This window comes from Panthera pardus, unplaced genomic scaffold (genome assembly GCF_024362965.1).
Source record: "Panthera pardus isolate Hobbes unplaced genomic scaffold, ASM2436296v1 HiC_scaffold_6, whole genome shotgun sequence".
Taxonomy (NCBI): domain Eukaryota; kingdom Metazoa; phylum Chordata; class Mammalia; order Carnivora; family Felidae; genus Panthera; species Panthera pardus.
In genome coordinates, this window is record NW_026526991.1 from 24112314 (window position 1) to 24124504 (window position 12191).

The following is a 12191-nucleotide window of genomic DNA, read 5'->3' on the forward strand; positions in this document are numbered from 1 at the left end:
GCATATACACTCGTGGGAAATTAATATTAGGTTGAAGTAAATGGCCTTGGTTACTAGTCATGCTACATTTCCACACCTATATTAAATGCATAGTAACCTGTTGTGCCTTTTTTGCCCCTGGTGGCTAAACTTCCCATAAATTCAACTTTTCCTCTGAGGAACACAAAACCTTTAAAGGCATTCTCTCTCCTACCAGAGAAACTTAAAATCTCCAGTCTCTGGACAAAGGATTTGGAAGCCCTCACCACATAAAACCCATCATATCTAAGTGGCTTTCCTGCAAGACCCAAACTTTATTTCATATGAAGGTATAGTCATCAGGCAATTTTCTTCCCTGAATTCAAAGGGAAATAGTTCCTTTTTCTTTCACTGCAGCATGGTATCCTAGTTGTTCTGTCTCTGTTTCTTCCCTTTCCATTATATACTGAATACATATCTTTTCTGAAAGCCAGACCACCATCTCATTCATTCATTCATTCATTCTTTTTCACTCACTCAACATTGACTGAAATTCCACTAGTGCTAGGAATTTGTCACTCCTGTCCTTAATCACCAGTCATATAGTACCCTATGATACACCGAATCAAGCCTGAAGCCTTCAGTCTAGTTCCACTCTTAGAGTTTAGCTCATTTTCCATTATGACTGTCCACTCCAGATAGGTAGCAAGAAAGTCCTTGACATACAAACCATATTCATTATCATTGTTACGCGTCTGTTCTCCTACAGCATCCTCCCTACCAGCAAATTTCTGACCGTGAAAATTCTTATAATTAGAAGTCTTGCTTCAGGTTCATTTTCTCCATGTACTATTCTAGGACAATTCTACCTTGGCTGTTCCTGGACTTTGGAACTGCATGGCTGTGTGAATTTTTTAAAAACCAGGGGCCAGAATACAGTTGCTACTTTTTTCTTTTATTATAAAGTAAGAACATTAAAAAATGTAAATAGTTACCAGCTACTATTACCACTGCTTCATAAAAGAAAAGCCAGTTTAACACCAATAGGAAGCAGAAAATTCATAATCTCAGGATAAAGGGCAATTAATTAACCACATTTAACTTTAGAAAAATACATTTAGTTATACCTACTCTTTTTTTTTTTTCATTTTACTGTTGCTGTTCATGGGCTGGCATGTAGGAAGCATTTAGGCATAGCTTTCTTCAATGTTAAAGAAAATGGGTGACCCTCCCATCACCTTGATCCCCCTCCACCTTGGCAGGGACATGATAACTCCCAGCACGGTGATTAGTACCACCTCAGGTATTGCGCTGAGTACCTTATTACACCATCTCACTTAATTTAATTCACATAGCAATCCTATTAATAGCCCCATGCTACAAGTGAGGAAACAAACAAAGGCTTAAAGAATTTGTTACTTTCCTAAAGGAGCAGAACTGGTAAGTAGTGAAGTTACTGTTCAAACTCAGGTCTATATAATTCCATAGTCCATGCTCTAAAATTTTATATAATGTGGCTCCCAGCAGTATAAAATATGAAAGGTCTTAATTTGCTACAGATTTCTTTCCAAACCACATAGACAAGCTTCCAAAGTTGAACCGACCACATGTTGAGGTTTAATCCAGAGTTTCTCACTCTTGGCGCTATTGACATTCTGGGCCCGATGATCCCTGGTCGTGGAGGGGCCCTCCTGGGCCTCTTAGGATAGGTAGCAGCGTCCCTAGCTTCTACCCACTGGAGGTGGGTAGCACCCTCCTCCCAGTTACAGCGATCGAAAATGTCCTCACACATTGTCACACGTCCCCTGGAGGCAAAATTGCCCCCAGTTGAGAACCACTGTTTTAATCCAATCTTGTTCTATGGACACATCTAAAGACAACCTGTATGTGAACTGTATGACCATGGGAATAGTTGCACCTTGCACAAACATATTTTCTATGAACAGTTCTGTAAGATTGTTTTAATAAGCAACAGCACTGTTATTTAATTCAGATACAATTTAAGACATTACTCAAACCATAATTTTTGAGGAAACTTAGCTCGTGTAAGAAACAATTTTATTTTGCTTGTTGTGAGAAGACAGTTCCAAAAATGTATTTAAACCAAGAAAAACAGTATCACTTAAATCCTTTATAAGGTTAACATGTGAAGAGTGTTTAGGGAATAATCGACACCATCCAGTTGAAGAGGCTTCCTCCTGATATAATACAACCGTTAGCAAGATCAAAAAGTCTCTCAAGATTGAATATAGATGGCAGCGAGATAGCAAATGGGACCTGAGAAGAAGCAAAAAGTGTTCATGAAATGCATGGTTTCAAACTGTTGGCTGAAGTAAAGTTCTCAAACACACAAATACCAATTCCATATAATGATTTTATGTGAAAGATATTTAACTCTTGCCTAAGGTAAAATGCAAAGTTTCACGTCTCTGCACTGCTGAAATATCACACATACCATTTTATATCCTATTAAGATTCATAAATTAGCCTATAAAAAAGCAGTTATTTCTAGAAATATGGACTATTTGCATTTCTATAATCACTGCGTATGATTCTACAGGTAGGACTTTGGCCCTGTTCCTAATGAAATGCATTCTTCCATTAACAGGTTGTCCAGTTGAAAATCTCCCTGTCTCGCTTTGAGCTTAAATCCTGCCACAGTGAAGCAAATTCTGTTTGGAGCTTACTCTTTCTGAAAGACACACGGGGAGACCATGCAGAGAACCAGTGCAGCCAAAGTCACCTGAACAGAACAAAAGACGGAAAATAAGACTGCTTTTAGGATCACAGCACTGGTTATTTCATTGAGAGAGAGGCAAGAAGGAGAGAATAAACAGGAAGGAATGGAAACAATGTTTCCTGGGAATCTACTTTATGCAGATGTAGATAATTTGGAAGATGAATGAGCAAATGTCATGTAGAATGACCATAACAGATTAGATCCTTGTGGGCCTAAATTATGGTAAGAAATTAGAAGAAAAGTTTTATTAATTTCTTGTCCAATTGTTAAACAAAACTTTTATTCTTTTTTTATTTAAAAAAAATTTTTAATGTTTTATTTATTTTTGAGACAGACAGAGAGAGACAGAGCATGAGCAGGGGAGGGGCAGGGAGAGAGGGAGACACAGAATTCGAAGGAGGCTCCAGGCTCTGAGCCCGATGTGGGGCTCGAACTCACAAACCGCGAGATCATGACCTGAGCTGAAGTCGGACACTTAGCCAACTGAGCCACCCAGGCGCACCAAATGAAACTTTTATTCTTAAGAAAACTCAGGGAATCTAGAAGTGGAGGCTGCCTTTTATTTTTTTCTTCACTTTGTTGGATTAAAATATGACAAAAGTATTCCAGTACTTGTCTATAACTTAAAATAATAAAGAGGTGAAAAAATTAATAATGTCCTCCTTTCTCACTCAATCCTGAAGTAATAAGTATTCCTAGTTTCAGGAGTATCTTTCCAAAACTTTTAAAATCCTCTAACAAATGTATATTCATGTGGGTTTTTTCTTTTCCCTTTTTTCTTTCCTTTGTTTTTTGAAATGGGATAACTAGATTTCCATTATTTGCTTTTTTTAGTTACCAATATGTAAGAAGAATCCCTCTTTAATCAATTCAGGGAGGCAGAATAACTACGTTGAGTTAAGAGTGTGCATTCTGGAGTAAGACTGTTGTGATTCAAACTCAGACCTCAAGCACACACCAGCTATGTGAGCTTGAGTAAAATATTTGGTCTGTTTGAATTTTAACTTCCTCATCCATGAAACAGAAATAATATTGTAATTACAATTGTTATTACAACATATTGCTGTTACAGGATGGGATGAATTTATACACATAAATACTTAGAACAGTGCCTAGCACACAATGAACACACAATAAAGGCTACACATTACTAATATGGTCGAACACATTCTTTTTAATGGCTACATAACAATGCATGGGATGGCCGCATCCTAATTTATTCAATCACTTACCACAGAGGTTGTTTCTAGTTTTTGTACATGCTTGTCTATTCGTGTACATCATTGGGTACACATGCTTTTATTTCTGTACTACTGATTCCCTAAGATCGTTTGGTTTAGTGAAAGGGTGTTTACCCTTTACATTTTTAACACTTCCTTTATTTTTTTATTTTTATTTTTTAGAGAGGAAACGAGTGCAAGCAGGGGAGAGGAGCAGAGAGGGAGAGAGAGAGAATCTTAAGCAGTCTCCATGCTCAGCACAGAGCCCAAGGCAGGGTTCGATCTCATGAACCCGGGATCATGACCTGAGCCAAAATTAAGAGTTGGATGCTCAACGAACTGAGCCATGCAGGTGCCCCACATTTTAGCATTTCTTGCCAGATTTCTTTCCAAATAGGTTATGGCAATTAACATAGATACCAAATTGACGTAGATCTACTTGTTGAAAAGACCGTTCTTTCCTCCCTGCACCTCAAAGTCACTTTTGACATAAACCATGGGACCACATATGTGTGCATCTCTTTCTGGTCTATATTTTGTTCTATCGGTCTATATCTATACTTAATCTCACACTATTATTACAGCTCTTTCATAAGACTCGACAACTAAAAGTATAGCTTCATTAGCTTTGTTCTTTTTTGTAATGGCTTTGGCTATTCCACATCCTTTGTATGTCTGTGTAAATTTTCTGATACTACTGCAAATGATAGCTTTAAAATTTTTTCACTTATAACTTTTTTCTGCTATATAGAAATAAAAGTTATATGTACATTCATATGTTTATACCTACTTCACTAAATTCGCTTATTCATCCTAGGAGACAATTTTGGATTTTCTATGTCTATAAAGAATAAGAACTTTCTTCCTTCCTTTCTCACACTTTATTCCTTTCTGTTTTCTTCTTTACTTCACTGGCTGAGAATCCCCATGCAGTGTTAATTAGAAATGATGATAGGATGTCATAAACACAGGATTAATTGACTTTTCAATTCAGGGAAAGGGGGCAGGGTTATTTAATGAATGACATTGTAAAACTGTCTACTACTAAAATTCATCCTTTTCTTTACTTACGTCCTCTACTATTTTTGTTAAGTTTATTCCAGGGCATTTTATAATTTGGTTATTATTGTGAATGTTTTAAAGTTTTAGGAAAACTTTAAAAGTTTAAAGTTTAGTGAAAATGCTAAATTTATCTCACAGTCAAAATACATCAACACTATAAACACTAAGAGAATCGGAATGTGCTTTAGGAAGTCAGAGTTACATCCTTTCCCCAGAGAGTTCAAGATTTTGCAAATTAGAATTTATAGGATTTCAAATAAAATGATAGAGTTAAAAGATAAAGTGTTTCTTTAGTCATGTTTCTTGACCTGTATCTACTCAATCTTGATACCTGGACATTTAAAGTGAGCCCACATAATGGTTACAATGTGAACACATCCATGAGGCTCAGAGACTTTTAGCAACTTGCCCAAGCTCCCTCTGCTAGTGTCAGAGCCAGGATCTTTACTCAGACACACTGGTTCCTCAGAACATGTTCCTAACCACTCTGATGCACTGCCTGTCCCCTGCTGCCAATGCTGGCCTCTGAGGTCCCTCCTGGCATGGCTTGTGTGCCAACCACGGAATGTCCCTGCTCCCTGCAGCCTCTGCTCCCAATCCCACCTGACTTCGGTCTCCTGCTCCTCCCGTAGGCTCTGTGGCACTCTGGACCCTTCTCCAGCTTTGACTTTTAGAAATTTTATGGAAGCTTCTAGGGCTTCCATAGGGAATTTCTCAAGTAAAGTTAAGTTTAGGTGAAATTACTGAATTTCTTTTTTTGCCATTCAATAGAGACAGGATTAGCAATCATAGAATCGTGGGAGAGTCTTTTATGTCTTTTGTAAGTAGCTTTGAGTCTGGATTGTCCTGGATAACATACCGAGGAATCCTGGTTCCTTTTCCTGGATCCAGAAAGGCTTTGTGGAGAGAAAGGAAGGGAACGGCTTGGCAGGTAAGCAGACTGAAAATTAGTTCAAGTAGGTTATGCTTGCAAGGAGCAGTATTAAAGAAATGGTGATGATTCTGGCTTCCTAGAAAGGATAGAAGTCTGAAATAATATGAAGAAGGGAAAAAAGTTAATCAGGTTGAGAAACACTGAAGGGGTTCATTGCCAGGACTTGAGCTTGTCTTGAGGGGGAGCTTGTGAAAGTCATTGGAGAGTTAAAGGTTATTTGCCAAGGCTATATTTTATAGAAGTGTCTGCGTGAAAACTAGATTCTATCATAATGAAGGATTTTATTACTTCTGTTCTTTTGTTCCAACAATTTTCCTTGATTGAAAGAAAAATCATACCATCTTCAAAGTATCTATGATTCTCCTCAATCCAATGAGTTTTTATTGAGCACCTACATTGAGAATTCTTCTTGGTTCTCTCAGCACAGTGTCAGTTGCCTTTTTGTTGGTTCTAAGTGTTAATGACCAAGAAAAATGGGAGAAAGCGGAATTCCCACTACTCAGTTACATTAGCCTGATCTTGTAAGAGGTAAGCAGGTTATCAAAAACTGGGCTTTGTGATATGGATGGATTTAACTTCACCTCCTTTCAAGAATTTTAAAACACAGAGAGCCACAGCCATGAAAAAAAAAAAAAGGTTTAAAAGCTTCAGGGTAGGAAAACAAATGCTGATTTCATCCAGCATTCTCACATATAGGTTTCTGTACCACATTATAGGTCTATCTCAATATGTCACCGGAGTCTTTGAAGTTAATAATTTATTGGATATTTTTTTTCAGACTGGGGAATAATATACATTCCAAGGCAGAAAGGATAATATGATACTGGCTTCCTTAAGACTTGGTATCATGAATGACTAACAACAGTAGACGTTATCCTCCGCGATCTAACAGAAATAGCACCCAACTCTTAAGAAGGTGAGAAGGAGAGTTGTATGCAACTCTGCGAGACCACAGGACATTTCACACTTTGCCGAGAACAAGATTATCTTTTTTATCACTCCAATTTGGGGATAATAAAACTTTAAATAGGACAGGAATAAAGGTTTCTTAACATAATATGAGATCAAGGGTCATTTTGGTAAGATGGTAGAAATCTTCTAAAATTAAATTTTAAAGAAATAACATTATTATAAAGACACCTTGCTGAGAACAAGAAAATTAGAAATTAAAGATGGGATATGGGAGAGAAAGCATTTGTACAGAGAATTGTTTCAAATGTCACACTGTCTATGAATAGGATTGATTCTTCACAAACCATCATTATCACCGCAGCTATCGTCACGGTCACTGTCCCACCACTGAGCCTCAGCTGTGCGTGGCATTTCCTTGAGCTCTTGAACAGAGTTCACCTTTTAGTAAAGGACAATGTTTGCTCAGACACGTTGTCCTACACATACAGGAAACCAAATGTTTCAGTCAGTTCAAAAACTGTTCGGCAACACTAAAGAACCCTGTCTCCTCATACCCAAAAAGATGCCATAAATGTTTTGGAATACATGAAAAATGCCTCCATGAAGGAAGACATATTGAGGGGGACTACATCCATTGGGTGTATGTTTGAAATTCAATTTTAGGTTATGTTCATAGTTTATAGCTATGGTGTAATAAGAAATAAGTAATTGTTCTTTGTCCTAGGTTCCTGGCATAAAGCTCCTAAAATCCTTGGGAATTTTCCTTTGTATGCTAATAAGATGACTGTGGGGTAGGGGACCGATAGCTTCAGGGGCTGGTCACCAGGAAAACCAACCATGTGATTGAAGGATGGAACTTTCAGCCCTTGCCCTGACCTCTGGGTAAAGGAGGGGGGCTGGAGACTGAATTTGATCACAACAGCCAACCATTTAGTCAGTCGAGCTCATGTAATGAACCTTCACAGAAACCTCGTAAGGACAGATTTCAAGGAACTTTTTGGTTGGTGAACGCGTTGACGTGCTGGGAGTGTGGGACACTCAGAGAGGGCATAGCAGCTCTGCCCCTGTCCCCCCCCCCCCCCACACACACACACACAAGATCTTGCCCTATGCATGTCTTATATGGGACTATTCCTCAGTTGTATACTTTATAATAAACTGGTAATTGTAAGTGAAGCACTTTCCTGAGTTCTGTGATTCATTCTAGTGAATTATCGAATCTGAGGGTGGTAGCCAGCATCTAAAGTGGGGTCAGTCTTGGATTAAACCTTTAATCTGTGAAGTCTACCCTAACTCTGGTAGTAGTATTGGAACTGACTCGAAAGGTTAGACCCGCAGTTGGTGTCAGAGAATCGCAGAAGTAGTTGGTGTCAGGAAAAACCCCCTAATAGTCATGTTTGGTATTATGTAAATTAGGGCAGTGCTCAGCTAGTGAGAGTCTCTGGGGTCTTTGGGACATTCTCCTACACCCCCCTCCTCCTTGGCAGATATTGCCCTCCATACCCCTTCCCAGGCCAAGCTGAGGCACTACTTAGTGAAAAGCGATTGAGCTGGCAGTGGTATCTCCATTATGGGTGTGTGCTTTGCTTTTTATAGGGAACTATTCAAGAAACAATCCTATAAGGCCAAAAGAGATCTTCAAGAAAAAAGTTGGAGTTTAGGCTGTACATACCCGGCTTATTCTAACTGCTCAAGAGACTAAGGCCCAGAGAAAAGAGTCTTTGAAATATGACACCCTATTCTGCAGAAAGAACAGCTGCTCTCCCCCTCTCTCTCCAGGAAAGTATTTTTCGCCATATAAAGAACTAATAAAGGGTCTCAAACAGGGCAAATCCCCTTTAAAATATCAAAAGCTCTAATCAGAACAGGAAGGATGAGTTAGGCAACCAACAATGAAGTGCATGGGGCATAAAGGCTAGATGCAAGTTCATGGCCAATGGTTCAGTGCTTATAATCAGGGCTTTGGGAAGGAGTTAAAGGAGAAGTGTCTTGGATGGAGGATTTAACAGAAATGCCTGTATTCAATGTGTTATAAAATTGAATGTTTATTTCTCACTCTCTCTGGAGATGCAAGAATATAAATTCTAAGCTAGTACTTATATGTGATTATATCATTTTACATCACTGCCTTTATTTTGAGAAGATAGTTTTAAAGCTTTACCAAGTCCTTGTTTTTCTATTCTGAAAAAAAAAAAGCTTTTCCTAAGAAAGGAAGCCAGCATTTATTGAGGCTTGCAGGTAGGCTGGAGTCTTTGTTTTACAGAGTTTATTTCGTTTGTAAATTAACTGTCAAATGGAGGTCAAGAGAAAATGTGGTTGAACTAAGGGATCACATTGTAGAATGTAGTTTTAATCATGATTGGGTGACATGTGGGTGATGTTTTGTCTTTACTTCTTCATTAGGAAATAAACTTTAAGCCAGAAAGTATGCTTCCTATCTCCTTTGGAATTCTTCTAATTCCAATAAATAAGAATTAATTGAGCACTCATGTATTCATCACCAGTCAGTCAGAGATTTCATTTTTTTTTTAAACTCATTGCTGAGGTTTGGGTTCCTGGAAACAGATTCTGAGATGGAACTCAGCTTTCAGGAAGCTTATTAGGGAATGCTCTTGGGATCAACACCCATAGGAAAGGAAAGAAAGCAGGATTAGCAGAGAGAGAGAAGAGCAGTCACAACAAAGGGCTCAGCCAACCCCATGGAGAGGGAGTTTTGAAGCTGGGATGACCCTTCAGAGATGCTCTGAATTGTGGTAGGGGGGTCAGGTCTTTGTATTGCATATCAACCAGACGCCCCCCCCCCCCCCCCCCCGCAAAAGGAGACCATCTCTTTTCCCCCCATGGGCATTGGGCATTCCTGAAGAGGGTTGAGAACTCAGGACTGTCAGTACATTTCCCAGAGCTGGGAAAATAAGCTCTTCAGTCCTGGGGAGATCTGGGGGTCTCAGTGGAGGGGCCATGAGAGGCGCAAATATTTAATTCAACGATTAACTATAGAACCATCAAGCAACTGGCAATATGGCAAAAAAAAAAAAATATATATATATATATACACACACATTTATATATATATATATATATATATATATATATATATATATATATATATATACACACACACACACACTAGTATACAAGTGATACAAGCCAAAGGGAGATTTGAAGTAATAACTAAGTAAGAATTCTTATACCAGACTTCCAGATGCTGCTTGCTTTTCTGGGTCATGGTAGAACAAGCTTAACACATTTTCAGTAAAACTCCTATTAATCATGTTATTTGATTACCCTGAGGAACAGTGTCCCTTCTGGAGTATGAGAAGAATTAGAAAACAAAGACTAGGAGGAAGATTCAGAAATAATTTCTTCCCTCAAATAATATCTTTCCATAAACTTAAATATGAAGAAATTCAGTAATTTCACCTAAGCTTAACTTTACTTGAGAAATTGCCCCACGGAACCCTGAGAAGCTTCCATAAAATTTCTAAAAGTCAAGCTGGGAAAGGGTCCAGAGTGCCACGGAGCCCACAGGAGGAGCAGGGGATTGAAGTCAGGTGGGATTGGGAACAGAGGCTGCAGGGAGAAGGGACATTCTGTGGTTGACACACATGCCATGCCAGGAGGAACCTTAGAGGCCAGCCTGGGCAGCAGGGGATAGGCGGTGCGGCAGAGTGGTTAGGAACACATTCTGAGGAACACATTCAATCTGCCTGGGCATGGATCTTCTGACACGGACTAGCTGAGGGAGCTTGGGCAAGTCACTTAAATTTCTCACGTGTAATATAAGGATAATCATAGTATCTAACTAGAAACAGAAATCTAAAGTCAAACATTGAACATCAGAACCTACATGCACATTCATGTCTGATTGCTGCTGTTACAAATTTGTGACAAACCTCGTGGCTTACAACAACACAAATGTGCTCTCTTACAGTCCTGTAGATAAGAAATTGGAATTCACTTTCACTGTGCACAAATCAAGATGCCAACAGGGCGGGTTCTCTCTGGGGGCTGTAAGGGGACAATCTGTTTCTTTGCCTTTCATGGCTTCTACAGACCACCTGTGCTCCTTGATTTGTAGCTGCTTTAAAGCATTCACTCCAGTCCTGTTTCCATCATCACATGCCTTCTCCTACTGATGTCAAATAAGGATACTGTGACTACACTTACGGCCTACCTGGATAGGCCAGAATAATCTCCCCATCTCAATGTCCTTTATTTAATCATATCTGCAAAGCCCTTTTTGTCTTACAAGGTAAAAGGTTCTGGGGATTAGGATGTGGATATCTCTGGGGGGCCATGATTCAGCCTACCACATAAGTAATTAAATAATAAGGTTTAGCTCATAAGAACATCCTATTTATATTATATCTGCTCAACAAAGTTTGGGTCACTGAAGTTATTGAATTGTTTCTATTTAAAAATTCATAGCATCATTTGTGACAACATGGTTGGAGCTACAGAGTATATAATACCAAGTGAAATAAGTCAGTCAGAGAAAGACAAATACCATATGATTTTACTTGTATGTGGTATTTAAGAAACAAAGCAAATGAACAAAGAAAAAAGAGACACCAACCAAGAAGCCGACTCTTAACCATAGAGAACAAACTGATGGTTACCAGAAGGGAGGTGGGGGGGGGGGATGCGTGAAGTAGGTGAAGGGGATTAACAGTACGCTTATGACGAGCACTGAGTAATGTATAGAACTGTTGAATCACTATCTTGAACTCCTGAAACGAATATACCACTGCATAATTCTATACTGGAATTAAAACAATCAATCAATCAGTCAATCAATCAAAATTCACGGCATTCCTGTAAAATGACTATTGTTCCAGAAGTTATCAGTGTTCACTATAATATGTACTGGTTTCTCTACAATTTTCCACACCCTTGCACATCAGGTTGAAGTCAATATGCTATGAACGGAAATTATGATAGCCATTCCATACCGGCTCTTGGAAATGGTCACCTTAATTTATTGCCTAAACTAGGACATAAATAAGGAGTAAAAGGAAAAAGGAAATAAAAGGAGAATAAAAGTAAATAAGAGGAAAGTTTCTTAAGCATTATTCCGAATCAACAGGTATACGTTATGACCGTCGCAGGCCAGCCGAGATGAATGGCCACCCTACTTAAAAACCTCTGGGGAAGTCCTCCAGTCCTCTTCCCCTGCAATGGTGATGTTGGAGCCCATGTAGTCCAGACAGAATAGCTACATGTAGAAGGAGAGTCGTCCAACCCTCACTGAACTTTGTTTGAAAAAGAAATGAACCTTTATCGCCACTGAGATTTGGGGTTTATTTGTCAGCACAGCAACCCCTGCCCCATCCTGTCTAAAACACCCATGCTCTAGCAAGTTTGT

At 38.9% G+C, this 12191-nt stretch overlaps 1 protein-coding gene across 1 annotated transcript in view; it reads right to left on the reverse strand.

Annotated features, from left to right (window-relative positions):
- Positions 1–1133: 1133 nt before the first annotated feature.
- The window catches only part of CFAP54 (cilia and flagella associated protein 54), a 290383-nt gene continuing 279325 nt past the window's right edge, over positions 1134–12191 (reverse strand). Inside the window, exon 68 of the mRNA XM_019446503.2 lies at positions 1134–2235. Within this exon, the coding sequence (XP_019302048.2) occupies positions 2116–2235 (120 nt within the window). The 3' untranslated portion in view covers positions 1134–2115. The remainder of the gene's footprint in view (positions 2236–12191) is intronic.